Consider the following 21,765-nt stretch of genomic DNA (forward strand, 5'->3'; position numbering starts at 1 on the left):
GCCACGGAGGTGTAAAGCTTTGAAAAGAAGACAAACCTTATATTCAAGGAGCTTAATCTTTCCCCTGGTACTCGGGATTCAAGAGAGAGCCAACACGTGGCATGGCGTTCTTCGTAGAAACCTGGTTGGTTTTAGAAAGAGCACCACGGGGTATTCTATCACCCATGTTTCTCGTATTTTAATGGAAAGGTCAGGCCAGACCTGCTACCACATCACTACCTCCTCAAGAACCTCAAATAATATTCTACAATCACCTTCTAGGATCTCTTTCGTAAGCAGGTATTTCAGAGAAGCTGACCACCATGTTATCCTTGATGTTAAATCAAGACCACCTACACTACTACATAAACAAGCCAAAATACTGTGAGGGACAAGGAGGCATTTTTTTCTTTTTTTAAAAAGCTTCGTCTGTGGAGGATGAAGGTAGGACTCGTTCTCCTTATTCTCTGCAAGCCAAGCCAGGCAACACAGCCCATCCATAGGCAGCTCCAACATCAAAGCAAGAGACCACCTGGTTAATTTCCTGTGATTGAAATGACAAGCACATCTCTCCAACGTTTAAGAATATTGGCTTCAGTCCAAACTGGAGAAAATCTTTCTCGGAGCTCTTTTACTCGTTTCTGCGGTTCTCTTCTCATTATTTCGACAAAGGTCCGTATAGCCAAAGCTATGGTTTTCCCAGGAGTCCCGTACGGCTGTGAGAACTGGACCACGAGGAAGGCCGAGCACTGAACAATTTGTGCTTTCAAATTGTGGTGCTGGAGAAGGCTCTGGAGAGTCCCCTGGACTGCAAGGAGGTCCAATCGGTTAATCTTGAAGGAAACCAACCCTGACCGTCCTTTGGAAGGACGGAGACCGAAGCTGAAGCTCAAATACTTCAGCCACCAAATGAGGAGAGGGGACTCCTTGAAGAAGACCCCAATGTTGGGAAAGAAGGGAGGCCAAAGGAGAAGGGGACGGTGGAGGAGGAGATGGTTAGATGGTGTCATCAACACGATGAACGTGAAATTGGGCAAACTCCGAGAGACAGCAGAGGTTAAGGGGAGGCCTGGCATGCTGTGGTCCATGGGGTTGTGTAGAGTCAGACATGGCCCAGCAACTGAACAACAACCATGTATGGCTGAGAGAGCTGGACCACAAGGAAGGCCGAGCACCAAAGAATGGATGCTTTCGAATAGTGGTACTAGAGACGGCTCTGAAGTATCCCTTGGACTGCAAGGAGGTCCTATCGGTTAATCTTGAAGGAAACCAACCCTGACCGTCCTTTGGAAGGACGGAGACCGAAGCTGAAGCTCAAATACTTCAGCCACCAAATGAGGAGAGGGGACTCCTTGAAGAAGACCCCAATGTTGGGAAAGAAGGGAGGCCAAAGGAGAAGGGGACGGTGGAGGAGGAGATGGTTAGATGGTGTCATCAACACGATGAACGTGAAATTGGGCAAACTCCGAGAGACAGCAGAGGTTAAGGGGAGGCCTGGCATGCTGTGGTCCATGGGGTTGTGTAGAGTCAGACATGGCCCAGCAACTGAACAACAACCATGTATGGCTGAGAGAGCTGGACCACAAGGAAGGCCGAGCACCAAAGAATGGATGCTTTCGAATAGTGGTACTAGAGACGGCTCTGAAGTATCCCTTGGACTGCAAGGAGGTCCTATCGGTCAACCCTGAAGGAAATCAACCCTGACCGTCCTTTGGAAGGACAGAGATCCAAGCTGAAGCTCAAACACTTTGGCCACCAGATAGGAAGAGAGGACTTCTTGGGGAAGACCCCAGTGATGGGAAAGACGGAAGGCCAAAGGGGGAGGGGTGGGCACCCATCTTCCTAGAGGCGTCAACAGCTTCTTCAAGCACTCAGCCTCATCACGTGACTTCACATCGCATTGTGAACACCCCTCCAGAAAAAATGCTGACAAAAACAAGTACCGGTAAATGTGTTTTAAAAAAAAACCATCTACACGAGAATCCAAGAGAACATGTGGAAAACGTCTATCGTTCCATTTTTTTAGGCCTTTGCAGGGTTTTTATTAGTGTTTCAGAGGTGAGTTGGTGCCATCTGGTGGCCTTCTCTGGTGTCCCTCCCCCCCTCCCCTCCCCAGGGCTGCATTCGCAAGAAAGCAGATCCTAGCAGGTTAGCCAAGATTAGCCAAGAAGATTGGGTGGGTGGGTGGGTGTGCACGCGTGTACGTTTGCACACCCCCAGATTGTCTCTAATGAGATTTTTCCCCCTCTAATGAGTTCTCCATCGCTCTTGCACTGTTGTGTTAGACGGCTGGATTTTTAAAAGTCCTGTAACTGCACACCCTGGACTGTCATATGGGGGCGGGGGGAATGACACAAAAAGTGTGTTTAAAATTAAAAGTTGATTACGTGTCTGACAAGTTTTGCATAGTTTTTCCCTGTTTTTCCCTGATAAAAGGCAAACTATCCGGGCTGACAATGACACTCTACATACACACACACACACACACACACACACACACACACACACACGCTTTCCCCGAAGCTAGCCCCATAGTGAGTTTTACAGGGAGTCCACGGCGATTCATTTAGTGACCGTTCAAAGTTACAATGACACTGAAAAAAGGGACTTATGACCGTTTCACACTTATGACCGTTGTGGCCTCCCCCACGGTCACGTGATGAAAATTCAGACTCTTGGCAAACTGACTCATATTTACAACGGTCGCAGTGTGTCCTGGGGGGGAGGCATCACGTGGTCCCCTCTTGTGACCTTCTGATAAGCAAAGTCAATGGGGGAAGCCGGGATTCACTTAACGACCAGGTTACAGGTGTCCTTGACTTACAACCACAATTGAGCCCAAAATTTCTGTTGTTAGACAGTTGTTAAGTGGGCTTTGCCCCATTTTATGACTTTCCTTGCCACTGTTGTTAAATGAATCACCACAGTTGATGTGTTAGTAAGACGGTTGTTAAGCGAATCCAGCCTCCCTACTGACTTTGCTTGTCAGACGGTCACAAAAGGGGATCACTTGACCCCAGGATGCTGTGACCGTCGTAAGTCCCTGCCAGTTGCCAAGTGTCTGAACTTCGATCACGTGACCAGGGAGATGCCGCAACGGTTGTTAAGTGTGAAAAACGGTCGTAAGTCACTTTCATCAGTACTGTTGTTAACTCTGAACGGTCACCACCGTTGTTAGTCAGGGATTGCCTGAATTATAAACTGCAGTGCTTCACTTAACAATTGCGGCAAGAAAAATGGGGCAAAACTTGCTTAACAAATGTCTCACTTAGCAACAGAAAATTTGGGCTCAATTGTGGTCGTAAGCGGAGAACCAGCTGTCTCGCACAAGACGAAGGAGTCCCGTTCTTCTCCCACCCTCACCTCGTTTCTTTTCTCCCGAAAAGGCAGGTAGAAAAACCTGAATAACAAAAGCAAAGCGATGGTGGGTTTTGCCCTACGCGACTCCCAGGGCACCGGGGTGGGGAGGGAATGGGGGGTGGGTGGGATAAAGTCCTTGCGAAGGTGGCAACTTCAAAACTTTGAGCATGGCTGAGGAATTCTGGGAGTTGAAGTCCACAAAGGTGCCACCTTTGTAACCCCCCTCCAAAAAACCCCAGAAATAAATGCCAGGGTTTATTTATTTTTTGCAACCCCATTTTAAAACGTGGGTGAAGCTGCAAAGGGCAGTAAATGTGTCTCAGCTACTGATTGACCGAAGGACATCATGTGCCCGCGAGGGGGGTGGGTGGGGATGGGCCCCTCCGACGTGAATAGTTAGGTACTTCCCAGGCAGGTCCGTCGTAACTTTGAATGATGGCTAAGCAAGCGACCGAAAAATCGAGGACTACCTTTGTTAAACATGCAGAAAAGAGAACCGGCTTGGTTCGTGCCCTTTTCCTCCAAAGTTAGGGAGAGAAACAAGCCATGTTCAATCTTTCCCATGAAACCACTCAGTTTGGCTAAGGTTTGGCTCTTCCCTGTTTGGCTCATTCCTGTCTACTTCTGCCGTCCTGGGGACCAGAAGCAACGTTGGTGGAAGATCAGACTGGCTCCGTGAAGGCCCCCCTCCCTCGGGCCACAGCCCCGCATGCACGAAGGCAGCAATAAAGCACAATTCAAGCAACACTGCAGAGAGGCTGAAAAGACGGCTAGATGCTCCACCACACACACGTTGGAACAGCCCAGTTTTCTTAAGTTCTGAGTCTCCAACTCTTCCTCTGGGAGAACAAAACAGCCAACGGAACTGCTGGGTCCCTACTTAGATCCTGTCCAAGGACTTCAGATCTTTACTGTTGGCCTTCAGCGGTGGGGGGGTTGTTCGCTAAAGTGGCATGGGGAAAAACTGGACAGGCCTGTATCTTTCAAATGTACCCCCTTTGGAAGTTAGAAGCTTGCATTCGTACGATGTGGAATGGGGTTCACAAGACCCAGCAACCTGGCCTTGCATCTATCTTCAAATGTGTGTATTCTTTCTCCTGGATTATAATAAACCCGTATTCAATTGTTCTGCCTAGCTTTGACACAAAATAAGATTTGAGACTGTATCATTTAAACAGGTGTCGTATTCAGCCTACAAAGGCCAAGAGGAAAACGGACTGGGGGCCACGGTTGTTGTGCAGATGGTCCTCAACTTATGACTGTGAGCCCAAAATTAGTCATAAGTCATTCTGGTCATTAAGCGGTCATTGAAACTCCAAATCTGAGTCATAAGAAGTCCTGGGGAAGTCTGTCATAACTTTGAATGGTCTCTTAAGCAGCCAGTCATGACAATCTCCATAGACAGCCACTCATAAGTGGAGGACCTGTATACGACGATCAATCTGAGTGGACTGCAGCACGCCGAAACTGTCTACTTTCCTACTTTCAGTCCTGTGAAAGGACTGAGTATTTCCCCAAAACATGTTTTTCTAAGCCCACTTTCTTATTTCCAGACTCTGTATCATGTTTCACAAGAACATAAAAGTCCCCTTAATCTTTTTGGCACTTTTTAAGTTTTAAGAATGGATTATCAGCACCTAAATCTCCATATTCCTAAAACAACCAAATACACCTTTTTATAAGGGTAGATTCTAGGGCAGGGGTCTTCCAACTTGGCCCTTTTATGATTTGTGGACTTCAACTCCCAGAATTCCTCAGGCAGCGTGGCACACTGGCTAAGGAATTCTGGGAGTTGAAGGCCACAAGTCATAAAAGGGCCAAGTTTGAAGACCTCTGTTCTAGGGCAACTGCCACAAAGACGCAGCCTCTAAACGGGAGACGTGTGGAGGAAGCCACTGAACAGCAAGAGGGAATAGAATGAGTTTTGTTTAGCAGGAATAGAATAGAATGGAATGGTAATAGAATAGAATAGAATAGAATAGAATAGAATAGAATAGAATAGAATAGAATAGAATAGAATAGAATAGAATAGAATAGAATAGAATAGAATAGAATAGAATAGAATAGAATAGAATAGAATAGAATAGAATAGAATAGAATAGAATATGGAATGGAATGGAATGGAATGGAATGGAATGGAATAGAATAGAATAGAATAGAATAGAATAGAATAGAATAGAATAGAATAGAATAGAATAGAATAGAATAGAATAGAATAGAATAGAATAGAATAGAATAGAATAGAATAGAATATGGAATGGAATGGAATGGAATGGAATAGAATAGAATAGAATAGAATAGAATAGAATAGAATAGAATAGAATAGAATAGAATAGAATAGAATAGAATAGAATAGAATAGAATAGAATAGAATAGAATAGAATAGAATAGAAATTGGAATAGGAATAGAATAGAATAGAATAGAATAGAATAGAATAGAATAGAATAGAATAGAATAGAATAGAATAGAATAGAACAGAACAGAACAGAACAGAACAGAACAGAATAGAATAGAATAGAATAGAATAGAATAGAATAGAATTCTTTGTTGGCCAAGTGTGGTTGTACACACAAGGAATTTGTCTCCGGTGCACAAGCTCTCAGTGTACATACAAGTAATAGTGATAATCATGATCATATACAACATGAAAATACATTCATCATAAATCGTGAAATACAACACTTCATCATAAATCATAACACTTAGTGATAATCATAGAGTACTAGCTAAGTAAACAACATAAATCATACTAGGGTACCAAAAAAACCCACAATATAAATTGTAAGATACAAGCAGCAGTTATAGTCATAAGAAGATAAGGATAGGTATTAGGAAAGATGAGGAATATCACAGTAATACAGTTTTACTGGTATTTTGAGTGTTGTAGGAATTAGCTGTTAAGCAGAGTGACGGCATGGGGAGTTGTCGTACCTAAATTATGCTTTGCTATCTCCCCTCCCTTTTGCTTTTTTAAAAGTCTTATGCTGATTCTTGTTCATCCGAGTTCTCCTGAACCGTCCCGACCCACACCTTTTCTGGGGAAGTTCCTTCGCCTTCCTCGTTACCCTGGGGCCAAGTTGGCAGAGCAGAGAGTCCTCAGCATGTTCTGCTTGAAGGAGCCGCGTCTTCTTTGCAAACAGTGAAGGGCTTCGGCACAGAGGCTCAACTGGCCTCTGAAAGCTTTGCCACTTTCTCCTCAAGGACCTAAGCTTGCCCGTGTAACCTGTAGCTAGAAACGTTCTCACCCTTTTTGCAAGCAAGACTTGCAGTTTTGGGAAACAATTAAAACAAGCAGAGGGGGTGGCTTTGATTCCCACTGCTAAATTACAGGGACATTTACCAAAGCAGAGTAAGCTGAACTTTAAACCTGAATATTTGAACAAAGGTTATCTAGAAAGCGGAAGGAGACAAACGTTAATTTGAAGAAACATAAAATATATGGGGAAATCAAAGAATTTCAGTAAGCTACAGCCAGATCATCAAGGGGGCATATACTCAGCACAGATAAGTTATCAAGAAATCTCATACTGTGTTTCACCCTTCTCTAAGGGCCAAACCTACTAGAGATATCAACAATTTACTGAGCGAGGATCAAAATCAGATGATTAAATCCACTGCAGCTGGAGCACAATGCTCGGAACAAAGATTTGTATCTCTGCAAAACTTCAAAAGGGTGATTCTGACTGAAGGAGATTCAATCAACTCACTCCTTCAACTAAGAGGTGATAGCAGTATCTGGATGCCTTCAGATTACTTCAGAGAAACGTGAAGTGGAGCCTCAAGTTTTCTCTGTACAAAGCTGGAGAAAGAAATAATACTGGCATAAGTAGTAGGCAATGTATCAATAATCACTGTCTATTAGAGAGCATGGGAGAAGCTTGCCCTCTTTCTATCTCTCATTCTTCTACTACAGGGGTCTTCAAACTTGGCCCTTTTATGACTTGTGGAGTTCAGCTCCCAGAATTCCTCAGCCAGCAATGCTGGCTGAGGAATTCTGGGAGTTGAAGTCCACAAGTCATAAAAGGGCCAAGTTTGAAGACCTCTGTTCTACTAGAGCTTAACCTAGGCAGATCCTCTGCTTTTTCAGCCCTCTTCCTTTCCTTTCCCTTCTGCGTATCGGCCTCAATGTGAAAAGCAAAACAATACAACATCCCAGATCGGCCAAGGAAATTATTTCTGGATAATACTGTGTAAGATAATATGTCCTGGTATTTATCTAGATTATTTCTTCAGAGTAGATCCAAACAATTCTGCAGCAGATACCATAATAGAGAGCCTGAGATCAAATGCCAGCCCTCTTTATATCACACTTAATAGCTTGCCTTCTTCTTGAAATTATTTGTAACCAAGGGAGTATACAAAATGCATTGCCATTATGGGGAGAGCAACACTGCAGACGCATTAGGGTTTATCACAGTGGTTCTCAACCTTCACAACTTTAAGATTTGTGACTTTAGCTCTCAGAATTCTGCAGCCAGCATAATTTGAAGTCCGTACATCTTAGAACATAGGATTGGCAGGGACCCTGGACGTCTTCTAGTCCAGCCCCCTACTCAAACAGGAGACCCTATACTGTTCTGGACAAATGGCTGCCCAGCCTCTTCTGGAAAACCTCCAGTCTGGATACAAGCTGTTCCACTGGTTAATTGTTCTGACTATCAGGATTTTTTCCCTTGGTTCAAAGTTGCTTCTCCCTTTAATGATCTTCCTCCAGTTACTTCTTGTAAAGTGAAACTTCTAAAAGTCAATTAAGTTTGAGAAACACCGCTTTTCAACAATAGCCTTCGCCGAGTGTCAGTCATGAAGATTCAATCACAAAGTGGATTTGGAGAATGTTCGTTTCTTGCCATAATATAACAGTATTTCCCCGTTACGGAGGAATAATTTAACTAGGTGGTGGCGGGGGGACATTCTCAGTTGGTTGCTGACAGAATCCAAGCCGTGGGAAAGGAGGGGACCTCTGTTGCCAAGTTGGCTTTCAACACAGCCCCAAAGAAGCAGGCTGTGTGTCTCACAAAACACCAGCAAGAAGTCTTTCTCTCCTACGGAGTTACCCAGAAGTCATTTTACCAGACATTTTCTGCTTCCATTCTGCTCTTTATCGCTGCCTTGCCTCGTCTGATATTTCGCCCTGGACAAGTGAGACCGAGACAGGATGCTTATCGTTACGTTGATACAGGTAATCCTCATCTTACAACCACAATTGAGCCCAAAATATTTCTTGCTAGGTGACACGTTGGTTACCTGAATTTTGCCCCATTTTACGGCCTATCATGCAACAGTTGATAAGTGCAGACGTTAAGTTAATAACGTTAATAACCTCGTCAGACATTCACTAAAGGATATCAGGTGACCAACACCCCTGGGACACTGTGACCGTCGTAAATGTGAGCCAGTTGCCAAGCGTCCGAATTTTGATCACACAACCGCAGAGAATGGTCGTAAGTGTGAAAAACGGTCATAAGTCACTTTTTCAGTGCCGTTGTGTGACTTCAAATGGTCACTCAATGAACTGTTGTTAAGTCGAGGATTACCTGTATCGGAACTCCTCGTATTTTATACCTGGAGAAACAGCAACACCAGGTGTGCACTCCTCCCGGATTTTTTAATCTTTGTGTTGTGCAAAGTCACTCCCACAGGTTTGCCAGCTCAGAATCCAGAGGCCGATGGGCCCTTTGCTAGGCTTGGAATGCTTTCCAGTTGGGAAAATATTTTTTTCTCTCTTTTTGCACCCGTTCGTTACCCCCGCTTGATCGGCTTCTTGACAGATAATCAAAGAAGGTGGCTATGTGGTCCTTTGCTATAAAATGAGACCTATTTTTGAAAAGCACTTGGGGGGAAACTCCCAAAACAATCAGTCAAAGCAAAGGTTAATTTATCGACTTTTTCCCCCGGCACCTTTCTTTGTATTCTGGCAGGCCAGGAGAAAACGGAACACATTTTGACATGTCCTTACCGAGGTCTAAAATTAAAACTCTTAACAGTTCGAATGGGATTGAATCCTGGTGCCTGAATCTAAAGTAAAACGGAGCCTGAGTGATTCCTGCAGTCTGCTAAACAGCCGACATTTGGGGTGAAAACCAGGATAAACTTCCCGACAAAAAGAGTTTGAGGCCGAGTGAAGAATAAGATGGCGTATTTTCCACTATTCCATCTTCAGAAGCTGTCTGGACTCCTCTTTGCATCGTATTATTTCGTTCCCTGGTTTTATACATTGCCTTTCATTAAGAAGAAATAATAGGGTAGTTTTCAGGATTAAACGCTAGGATTGGGTTAAACTAAATGGTTGGACAAACCCTTTCATGCGTCTTGCCCACATTCGTAAGCCACAACTGAAGGCAACTCCATAAAATTAGACCAGACCAGACCACAGAGGCTTCTTCTTTTAGCATCCAATGGCATCCAAGTCGCAGCAAATTTGAATAATGTTGCTCAGAGTGCCTAGGAGGGTGCATCTGCTCAGTCCACACATCTTCAAATTACGGAGGTTGAGAAGTGAACAGGGCTTGGCTAACCAACAGGGACTCCGGTTACCCAGGCAGATGACTGGAATTATACACAAATTCCTTGTGTGTCCAATCACACTTGGCCAATAAAGTATTTTATTCTGCATTCTCTTCTATTCTGCATTTTCTCCTCTCCTTTCCTCTCCTCCCCTCTCATTCCACATTCTATTCTATTCTACTCTACTCTACTCTACTCTACTCTACTCTACATTCTATTCTATTCTTTTCTATTCTATTTCTATTTCTATTTCTATTTCTTTTCTACTCTACTCTACTCTACTCTACTCTACTCTACTCAACTCTACTCAACTCAACTCTCTTCTTCAACATAAGAAGCTAAGCTAGAAACCAAACTGAGGTCAGATGCAGGTGGAGCCATGTGCTCCTGCCTCTGGACTACCATACCAGTAGTAAGATTTCAGTCACAGGTAGTCCTTGCCCCATGAGTGTAATGAATCCTGCCCAGGTGACCGACCCAATTTTATGGCCTTTTTTGAGGTGTTGGTTAAGCCAACTCAAAATTGAAAATTGCATTGACTTTGGACCAAGCAAGAGATGAGGAAGGTGAATTTTTTTATCACACTCTGTGCTAAGAGATTAAATGCCATTTATCGGGTGTAACCCAAAGGCACTATCTGCAGTTACATTTGCTAACGACATCACATGAAGTCGATTAAACGTCTGGTGCATGATTTTGTGGTCTAAAAGAACTGCAAAAAGAAAGGGAAGACAATGAGGGTGCGGAAAGTGGGAACGCTGGTTCTTAATGCTGAAGAGCAATGAACTGTGATCAATTTTAGATGTTTGCTACAAAGATGCCCAAAAAGCAAATGTCCCAATAAGACAATTCATGTTGTTAGCTGCGAAGTCGTATCCGACCCATCGCGACCCCATGGACGACGTTCCTCCAGGCCTTCCTGTCCTCTTCAAGAATCCATTTAAGCTCACGCCTACTGCTTCAGTGACTCCATCCAGCCACCTCATTCTCTGTCGTCCCCTTCTTCTCTTGCCCTCAACCTTTCCCAGCATTAGGCTCTTCTCCAGTGAGTCCTTCTTTCTCATTAGGTGGCCAAAGGGTCTGAGTTTCAACTTCTAAAGAGCAGTCAGGGTTGATCTCCTCCAGGACTGACCGGTTTGATCGCCTTGCAGTCCAAGAGACTCGCAGGAGTCTTCTCCAGCACCATAGTTCAAAGGCCTCGATTCTTTAGCGCTCAGCCTTTCTTATGGTCCAACATTCACTGCCATACATTGCAACTGGGAAGACCATAGCCTTGACTATATGGACTTATGTTGACAGGCTGATGTCTCTGCTTTTTATTGTGTGTCTAGATTTGCCAAGGCTTTCTTCCCCAGGAGCAAGTATCTTTAGGGTTGATCTCCACTAGGACTGACCGGTTTGATCGCCAGACAATTCATAGGAATTTTTTTTTCCTACTATGATTTCACTGGAACGCATGACAAACCAGGAAGTCCTTGACTTACAAATGCTTGGTTAGTGACTGTTCAATGTTCCAAAAGATCTCCCTGCAGGTACTTACAACCCAGTTCCAATGCTAAACGCCCCACCTGTGGTCATGTGATATGTGATCATGTGACTATAGTTGGGCGCTTAGCAACATTTACAGCTGTTTGCAGCATCCTGAAATTACATGACTGCGTTTCCTGACGGTTTTGCTGAAAATTGGCTTTTACTTTCCATTTTCAGCCCATAGTGAGCAATTGCTCTGGTTAACAACGCCATGCTTGCTTAATGAATGCCACGTTCATTTAACAACAGCGGTGTTTACTTAACGACTGCCACAAAAATGGTTCTAAAATTGTGTCAGTCACATGGGTGACCTGCATTCCTTACAACCATCACAACACACAAGAAAATGATGGGCAGTCTCCATCACGCATCATAAATCGAGGGCTACTATTTCAGCTTAACCCAAAGCTAATAAATGCTTGACTTCCATCCTAACGTGATAGGCTGAGACCTTTTGCCCTTTGCCCTCCTTATCTCTCACATCTGTTTTCTTGTCCCAGCTGAACAACCCCCAAGGATACTAAGGCCACATTGCTTTAAGACTTGCATTAGTAAAGACATATTTAAAGCTGTTGCTGCTTTACTCATTAAAGCAGCAGCATCTTTAATGAACCCAGAAAGGGTTTTTCCCAAATCATTTTCATAGCACACATAATACTTTTTTTTTAATCAATCATGTATTTGTTTTAACCTCTCTTTTTTTCAGCACTGCTATTTCTAAACTCTGCCTCTTACAACGTCTAAGCTCTGGGACCTTTATCCAAGTTATGAAAACAGCACTGGACAGTCTTGTGGCAAGCTTCACCTTTTTCATCCCTGCACGGAATATTACAATGCATAACGCACAAAAGTGGCTGGGCTTCTGTCTGTCAGTGCAACATTATTTACATCATCCACTTTTCCATTCTCAAGTCATCCTAAGTCTGGATCTGTGATGGCTTCAGTCTCTAAATCACTGGAGCGTTCCATGTCCATCCAACAGCTGGACCCAGCAGGGGCATAGATTTAATTGACCAGCCTACCAGTTCTCAACTTTTTCCCCATAAGAACCAAGACCTCATTGCTGGACACTTCCATGGACCATCACACAAGCCATTTAAACTCTTAAGAGTTGGTCACTGATGACGTTTCCTAGTCTGGTAATGAAACGTCTGCAAGAAAACCACCAAGCTCAAACGGCACCAAGGTATCCACTCTTTCTTAACCACACCAGGCAAAACCCACTGATTCATACTTGGATTCCCACATTCTAACTGCTGAAGGGTGCAGAACGCACCACTTCACATTTGTGTCACACAAAAGTGCCGCTGTTTCAAACTGTGAAGCAAAACGAAGTACATTGAACAAAATCATACCGAATATGTTCCAAATATTTCCTTTCCACTCCCCATGAATCACAAGATCATTTCTACAAACTACAGATTGGGAAATACTAAGAACTATAAATATAATGGGAAACGGCTTGGCTGTTTTTTTAAAAAAGGAAGGCAGCTCTCACCCACCCACCCCCAAAAAACCAATTAAAATTAGCAAGATAACAAATCTTGTGGTCATCACATGCCAGTCAAAACTGTCAGGACGATCCTGTTTCAAACAAGAAAGTGATGATGCTGAGTAAGATAAATAAAACCACTGTAGTCAACACAATTTTCTTGAAATGTTTATACTACAGATCAATTGTTCTCTTTAATAAAATGCACACGGGGTGATCAGGGAACGTTCCTCACTGATCCCTAAGCAGAAAAATTAAAAGGACACATGAACGTATTTGAAGCTAAAGCGAACAGGCCCTCTGGGACAATTTCAGATCAGAATGACAGCATTATAAAAATCTTGTAGTAGCCTGTGTTGAAGTTACCTACAACAGGTAGCCTCTTATACCAAGAGTGTTCCTGCACATTCTGAAGCAATTCTGCTGATCAATGTTTGAGACACGCACAACCACTGTATTTATCTTGGTGGATCTGTATTCAAAATTTGTGATTTTCAACAGGGGCTGCCCCCCAAAAGAGGGGGTCAACCTAATTTCCAAAGCCCCTGAAGGCAGGAGAAGAAGCAATGGATGGGAACTGATCAAGGAGAGAAGCAACCTGGAACTAAGGAGAAACTTCCTGACAGTCAGAACAATTAACCAGTGGAACAACCTGCCTCCAGAACTGTGAATGCTCCAACGCTGGAAGTTTTTAATTAGAGACGGGACAGCCATTTGTCTGGAATGGTATAGGGTCTCTGCTTGAGCAAGGGGTTGGACTAGAAGACCTCCAAGGTCCCTTCCAGCTCTGTCATTCAATGATTCTGATTGGCTGGACCTTGACTAACCTTTGAAACGAACTATACTCATTAAAAGCAAGGGCCTTTTAAAGAAGCTAAACTGGATTCAGAGCTTCTCCGTGCCCATTGTATACCTCCTGTGGATTTGACCATGTTTTAAACAGGGCTTATTTCATCACTACAGCTTTAGATTTAAGAACTGCCGTTAGCCACAAATGAAAAGCTACCATCCAAATCTGCTCCAACCATTTCTGCCATTTCTCATGCTTGTTCCCTATTCCTTTCCCTTTGGCTGCAACAGTTGTAAAATGTTACTTTGTGTTAAGGTGCTGTAGGCTTTAAAAGAAAAAAATATTATTTTTAATTGCTTTTCAAAGTAACATAATCGGACCAGAGCCTGGAAAGCGGACACAATTATCCCCAGCTAAAATAAACACAAGATGTGAACAATTGTTCTCTTTGGCATTGTTGTATGTTTGGTTTACAACTGCAAGTCAGCAACAAGCTGCCTCAAGCACCTCTTCGGTTTGAAGTTGTAAATATGGAGGAAAAAAGAGACATTCGCCGCAAAGCAGATTAATTTTTCTTTGGGGTTTTAAAAAGTAAGCGCAGTGGGCCACAACTGGAACACAACACTTTGTGGGGCTCCTAATCGTCCGCCCTGCTCCGTCTGCAGCAGAGGTAGCCTGCTACTTGACATGCACCAACCGTACCGAGTTATATCTTTATCTGAATGCGAATGCAAATTCGAATGCTTTTTTATCTCCGTGTCTATTCTCTGGCGGCTGAATAGGGTGGCTGCATGTTCCCGGCTGCAAAGGAGGAGTTCACTGACCTTCCTAATCATCACTGCCACTCTCATGAATGACCTACACAGTCAATGCCTCTCTACTTTCATTCATAAAAATAAAATTGACCCGGTTTTGCTGCAGCCTTGAGAAAAGGAGCAGGAGGGGAAAAACTCAGCCCAGATGAGCCCCCCCCCGGAGACTTTGGTTTGGACCGCATTCAAGAACACCCACCCACCCACCCCCGCCATCTGCCTCCTTCTCGCTAAGGGCAGAATACCTCCCTGGAAGATGCTAGAATTTGCACCACCTTTACTAATAGCTAGTACTCCTAGGAGCAAACACAGGGATTCCTACAGAATGCCTCCTTTGAGTGGCAGCACAAGGCAGTAGCTGTTATAACCTTCCCAGCCCCACGTGGAGAATTAGCTCACAAGCGGGAGGGGGAAAAATGTTTCCAGGTCCCTTTTTGAAAAATAAGGCCTCGGACAGTGAGGCTGAACAACACACCTTAGGAATGGACCAATGGCCGGCCCCCATTTCACCCCCCCAAAGGCCCCCCGTTTGCCCCTCTCTCCAATGTCCTGATCCGAAAGTAAACATCTGGGCTCTCCTTGGGGCTGAGCCACGCCGTTCAAGAGGAGGTTTTCACGAAGCTAAGATTTATATCATGCGTGTTATATTTAAAACATTTATGACCTGTTGAATGCCACCGTTTCGCTACCCTAAAACGTTTTGACAGCTTTATTAATGAAATTCACGTTTGCCTCCAACGCCAAGTGTTGGCGATAAACTGCTGTCAACATTCACTCAAATTAAGACTGTTTTGTCTTTGTAGACGGAAGAATTAAGTCTAACTGTTATTTATTCTGGTGGGACTATACATACACACACCCAACAGATCTGATCTTTTGCGTTTCCGGCTTTAACCACATTTTCTTCTAAATGCGTTGTGCTTGTTTACATACAACACAGCAGCGAAACCAAATTTTGGTGTTACTTGTGTAGCGTCTTTACTTAGTTTCATTCGTGTACAAATAAACAATAATGTAACACCAGGAGAAGCTTTTGGATTCTTTCTTTCTGTCATTGGCTGTCAGCAAAACCAAGTAAACTCAGCTGGGCTATTTTATTTTTACGTGGCAAAAATTAGCTTTTCCAACCATTATCCCTTAGGACAGTCACTCTCTCTCCTGCATATTAAGTACAACAGGGCTAAGGCTCTTTCAACACAAGAAACTTTTTGAAAAAGTCCTCAGAGTTTCCATCAGGAATTCACAACGGCTTTTATTTATAAATTGCTTTTACAGCAAGCAAAAGCAGTTGGGAGTTTAAACCACTGAACGCAAACATCCATTTTTCCGTTTCCTACACGTCGATATCCCAAGAATTAAAACCGAACTTTATCTGCTATTTTCCATTCCGTCCGAATGGAAAGATGCCACAACAGAAGTACACCACCGTTGCCCATTAAAATCAGAGCACAACCTGCTTCTTTAAAAGCACAAAAACCCTTTTCACGCAGAACCGCTGGCTGCCATAGCTACTATTTTGAGACCAAGAGACACACCTCGCGTTGCTACTCTTACCTATGGTAAGTCCGAGTCTGAGCTAGGCAGACTAATATTTGCTCAGGGTTTGCTCCCGCAATACCTGGAGGAAATATTCCTCCTCTCCCTTCTGCTTTTGACCAATCTGTCCCCGAGCAGAGTCCGAAGGCCGGTCCCGGAGCGGCCGTTGGCAAGAAGAGACCTGGGGGCTCCCGGCCCAGAAGCAGCAAGAGCGTCGCTCGAGGGAGGGGGCTGCTCTTTTCGCACCGATACACGGGACGGTTTTAATTTAATTTTATTTTTTTAATCCCAGCGCAAAGGAGGGGAGCCCGGGCAAACGCCTCGGCCGGGGGGAGGCGAAGCGGGCCCTCCTCCGCACGGTCCCCCAACCGGCCGGGGAAAGCTCCGCGGGGTCCGAGGGGAGCCCCGGGTCGGAGAGAGCCCGGCCAAAGCAGCCTCCCCCACCCACCCGCCGAGTCCCCCGCGGCCGCCGCGCCCGAGCGCCCAGTTCTCCCGGAGGCTCGCCCAGGGTCCGCGCCCGCCAAGCGGCCGCTCCTTCCAGCGGCGGGAGCCCGGCCTCGCCCCGCCGCCCCGCCGCCCCCTCCGCCGCCTCCCGCCCTCCCCGCGGCGGCTCACCTGGCGGCCGGGTGGGCGAGACGGGGCCCGGGAGGCCGCGCGCGGCGGCCAGGCAGAGCAGGCAGAGCAGGGCGGCCCGGGGACCCCGCATGCCGCCTGCGCTCCGGGCCGCGGGGGCAGCGCTCGCCCGGCCGGCCTCAGCCATCCTCCGGCCGCATGCCGCGCCGCCCCGCGCTCCCCGGCCAGGATCGGGCGCCGTCGGAGGCTCCCGGGACGCAGCCCGACGCCAACGCCGCCGCCGCCGCCGCCTCCGAGCGCAGCCCCAGCAGCCGCGCTCCGCTCCGCTCGGCTCCTGCCCGCACAGCGCTCCCGCGAGGTAGGCGGGACGGGTTGCCCGGGAGAGCCCCCCCCCGCCCGCCCCGCCCCCGCCGCCCCGCCCCCGCCCCGCCCCCCCCCCGCCCCAAGCCCGGGGCCGCCGCCACGCCCAGAGCCCCCCCGCCCCAAGCCCACCTGCCGCGCGGCCGGCTCCGGGGCCGCTGCCCCCCCGTCTCCCCCGCCCGTCTCTCTGCCGGGGGCGGCGGAGGGCAGGGCCGCCTCTCGGGCGGGGCGGGGCGGGCGGCGGGGCGGAGCGTGGCCCCCCCGGGGGCGGCGGGAGGGCCGGTCCTACCTGCGGGGCTGCCGGCTGCTTTCCGCCTCCCTCTGCCGGCAAAGGGGCGCCGGAGTCCGGCTGAGGCTGTCCGGGCCGGAGGCCGCCCGTCGCCCCGGGGAGGGACGAGCGGGAGGGAGCCGGGCTGCCCCGTCCGACCTGCCGAGGGCCGTGGGAGCCCCGGAGTTCCCGCGCGGGGTCCAGCCCGAGCCGTGGCCGAAGCCCTCGCGCGCACCGGGCTCGGAGGTGTTCAAGAAGAGGCCGGCCGGCCGTTTGTCCGGAATGGTAGCGAGTCTCCTTGCTCGAGCGGCGGGTCGGACTAGAAGACCTCCGAGGTCCCTTCCGACTCTGCCGTTCTGCACGCTAAACGCCAGTCCCGTCCACTCTGCGGGCGGTCTGGATCAGGACCGCTCTTAGGTTTAGGGGGGATCCAAGAGAAACACCCCGGGAAGCCCACCCCGTGAATAGTTAGGTACTTCCCAGGCAGGTCCGTCGTAACTTTGAATGATGGCTAAGCAAGCGACCGAAAAATCGAGGACTACCTTTGTTAAACATGCAGAAAAGAGAACCGGCTTGGTTCGTGCCCTTTTCCTCCAAAGTTAGGGAGAGAAACAAGCCATGTTCAATCTTTCCCATGAAACCACTCAGTTTGGCTAAGGTTTGGCTCTTCCCTGTTTGGCTCATTCCTGTCTACTTCTGCCGTCCTGGGGACCAGAAGCAACGTTGGTGGAAGATCAGACTGGCTCCGTGAAGGCCCCCCTCCCTCGGGCCACAGCCCCGCATGCACGAAGGCAGCAATAAAGCACAATTCAAGCAACACTGCAGAGAGGCTGAAAAGACGGCTAGATGCTCCACCACACACACGTTGGAACAGCCCAGTTTTCTTAAGTTCTGAGTCTCCAACTCTTCCTCTGGGAGAACAAAACAGCCAACGGAACTGCTGGGTCCCTACTTAGATCCTGTCCAAGGACTTCAGATCTTTACTGTTGGCCTTCAGCGGTGGGGGGGTTGTTCGCTAAAGTGGCATGGGGAAAAACTGGACAGGCCTGTATCTTTCAAATGTACCCCCTTTGGAAGTTAGAAGCTTGCATTCGTACGATGTGGAATGGGGTTCACAAGACCCAGCAACCTGGCCTTGCATCTATCTTCAAATGTGTGTATTCTTTCTCCTGGATTATAATAAACCCGTATTCAATTGTTCTGCCTAGCTTTGACACAAAATAAGATTTGAGACTGTATCATTTAAACAGGTGTCGTATTCAGCCTACAAAGGCCAAGAGGAAAACGGACTGGGGGCCACGGTTGTTGTGCAGATGGTCCTCAACTTATGACTGTGAGCCCAAAATTAGTCATAAGTCATTCTGGTCATTAAGCGGTCATTGAAACTCCAAATCTGAGTCATAAGAAGTCCTGGGGAAGTCTGTCATAACTTTGAATGGTCTCTTAAGCAGCCAGTCATGACAATCTCCATAGACAGCCACTCATAAGTGGAGGACCTGTATACGACGATCAATCTGAGTGGACTGCAGCACGCCGAAACTGTCTACTTTCCTACTTTCAGTCCTGTGAAAGGACTGAGTATTTCCCCAAAACATGTTTTTCTAAGCCCACTTTCTTATTTCCAGACTCTGTATCATGTTTCACAAGAACATAAAAGTCCCCTTAATCTTTTTGGCACTTTTTAAGTTTTAAGAATGGATTATCAGCACCTAAATCTCCATATTCCTAAAACAACCAAATACACCTTTTTATAAGGGTAGATTCTAGGGCAGGGGTCTTCCAACTTGGCCCTTTTATGATTTGTGGACTTCAACTCCCAGAATTCCTCAGGCAGCGTGGCACACTGGCTAAGGAATTCTGGGAGTTGAAGGCCACAAGTCATAAAAGGGCCAAGTTTGAAGACCTCTGTTCTAGGGCAACTGCCACAAAGACGCAGCCTCTAAACGGGAGACGTGTGGAGGAAGCCACTGAACAGCAAGAGGGAATAGAATGAGTTTTGTTTAGCAGGAATAGAATAGAATGGAATGGTAATAGAATAGAATAGAATAGAATAGAATAGAATAGAATAGAATAGAATAGAATAGAATAGAATAGAATAGAATAGAATAGAATAGAATAGAATAGAATAGAATAGAATAGAATAGAATAGAATAGAATAGAATAGAATAGAATATGGAATGGAATGGAATGGAATGGAATGGAATGGAATAGAATAGAATAGAATAGAATAGAATAGAATAGAATAGAATAGAATAGAATAGAATAGAATAGAATAGAATAGAATAGAATAGAATAGAATAGAATAGAATAGAATATGGAATGGAATGGAATGGAATGGAATAGAATAGAATAGAATAGAATAGAATAGAATAGAATAGAATAGAATAGAATAGAATAGAATAGAATAGAATAGAATAGAATAGAATAGAATAGAATAGAATAGAATAGAATAGAAATTGGAATAGGAATAGAATAGAATAGAATAGAATAGAATAGAATAGAATAGAATAGAATAGAATAGAATAGAATAGAATAGAACAGAACAGAACAGAACAGAACAGAACAGAATAGAATAGAATAGAATAGAATAGAATAGAATAGAATTCTTTGTTGGCCAAGTGTGGTTGTACACACAAGGAATTTGTCTCCGGTGCACAAGCTCTCAGTGTACATACAAGTAATAGTGATAATCATGATCATATACAACATGAAAATACATTCATCATAAATCGTGAAATACAACACTTCATCATAAATCATAACACTTAGTGATAATCATAGAGTACTAGCTAAGTAAACAACATAAATCATACTAGGGTACCAAAAAAACCCACAATATAAATTGTAAGATACAAGCAGCAGTTATAGTCATAAGAAGATAAGGATAGGTATTAGGAAAGATGAGGAATATCACAGTAATACAGTTTTACTGGTATTTTGAGTGTTGTAGGAATTAGCTGTTAAGCAGAGTGACGGCATGGGGAGTTGTCGTACCTAAATTATGCTTTGCTATCTCCCCTCCCTTTTGCTTTTTTAAAAGTCTTATGCTGATTCTTGTTCATCCGAGTTCTCCTGAACCGTCCCGACCCACACCTTTTCTGGGGAAGTTCCTTCGCCTTCCTCGTTACCCTGGGGCCAAGTTGGCAGAGCAGAGAGTCCTCAGCATGTTCTGCTTGAAGGAGCCGCGTCTTCTTTGCAAACAGTGAAGGGCTTCGGCACAGAGGCTCAACTGGCCTCTGAAAGCTTTGCCACTTTCTCCTCAAGGACCTAAGCTTGCCCGTGTAACCTGTAGCTAGAAACGTTCTCACCCTTTTTGCAAGCAAGACTTGCAGTTTTGGGAAACAATTAAAACAAGCAGAGGGGGTGGCTTTGATTCCCACTGCTAAATTACAGGGACATTTACCAAAGCAGAGTAAGCTGAACTTTAAACCTGAATATTTGAACAAAGGTTATCTAGAAAGCGGAAGGAGACAAACGTTAATTTGAAGAAACATAAAATATATGGGGAAATCAAAGAATTTCAGTAAGCTACAGCCAGATCATCAAGGGGGCATATACTCAGCACAGATAAGTTATCAAGAAATCTCATACTGTGTTTCACCCTTCTCTAAGGGCCAAACCTACTAGAGATATCAACAATTTACTGAGCGAGGATCAAAATCAGATGATTAAATCCACTGCAGCTGGAGCACAATGCTCGGAACAAAGATTTGTATCTCTGCAAAACTTCAAAAGGGTGATTCTGACTGAAGGAGATTCAATCAACTCACTCCTTCAACTAAGAGGTGATAGCAGTATCTGGATGCCTTCAGATTACTTCAGAGAAACGTGAAGTGGAGCCTCAAGTTTTCTCTGTACAAAGCTGGAGAAAGAAATAATACTGGCATAAGTAGTAGGCAATGTATCAATAATCACTGTCTATTAGAGAGCATGGGAGAAGCTTGCCCTCTTTCTATCTCTCATTCTTCTACTACAGGGGTCTTCAAACTTGGCCCTTTTATGACTTGTGGAGTTCAGCTCCCAGAATTCCTCAGCCAGCAATGCTGGCTGAGGAATTCTGGGAGTTGAAGTCCACAAGTCATAAAAGGGCCAAGTTTGAAGACCTCTGTTCTACTAGAGCTTAACCTAGGCAGATCCTCTGCTTTTTCAGCCCTCTTCCTTTCCTTTCCCTTCTGCGTATCGGCCTCAATGTGAAAAGCAAAACAATACAACATCCCAGATCGGCCAAGGAAATTATTTCTGGATAATACTGTGTAAGATAATATGTCCTGGTATTTATCTAGATTATTTCTTCAGAGTAGATCCAAACAATTCTGCAGCAGATACCATAATAGAGAGCCTGAGATCAAATGCCAGCCCTCTTTATATCACACTTAATAGCTTGCCTTCTTCTTGAAATTATTTGTAACCAAGGGAGTATACAAAATGCATTGCCATTATGGGGAGAGCAACACTGCAGACGCATTAGGGTTTATCACAGTGGTTCTCAACCTTCACAACTTTAAGATTTGTGACTTTAGCTCTCAGAATTCTGCAGCCAGCATAATTTGAAGTCCGTAC

General features: G+C 45.5%; 1 protein-coding gene across 1 annotated transcript in view; it reads right to left on the reverse strand.

Annotated features, from left to right (window-relative positions):
• The window catches only part of FGFR3 (fibroblast growth factor receptor 3), a 63,059-nt gene extending 46,285 nt beyond the window's left edge, over positions 1–16,774 (reverse strand). The window contains exon 1 of the mRNA XM_081328052.1: positions 16,620–16,774. Within this exon, the coding sequence (XP_081184178.1) occupies positions 16,620–16,764 (145 nt within the window). The 5' untranslated portion in view covers positions 16,765–16,774. The remainder of the gene's footprint in view (positions 1–16,619) is intronic.
• Between the last annotated feature and the right edge of the window lie 4,991 nt (positions 16,775–21,765).

Source organism: Vipera berus (assembly GCF_964194415.1).
Source record: "Vipera berus genome assembly, chromosome: 4".
NCBI classification, from domain to species: domain Eukaryota; kingdom Metazoa; phylum Chordata; class Lepidosauria; order Squamata; family Viperidae; genus Vipera; species Vipera berus.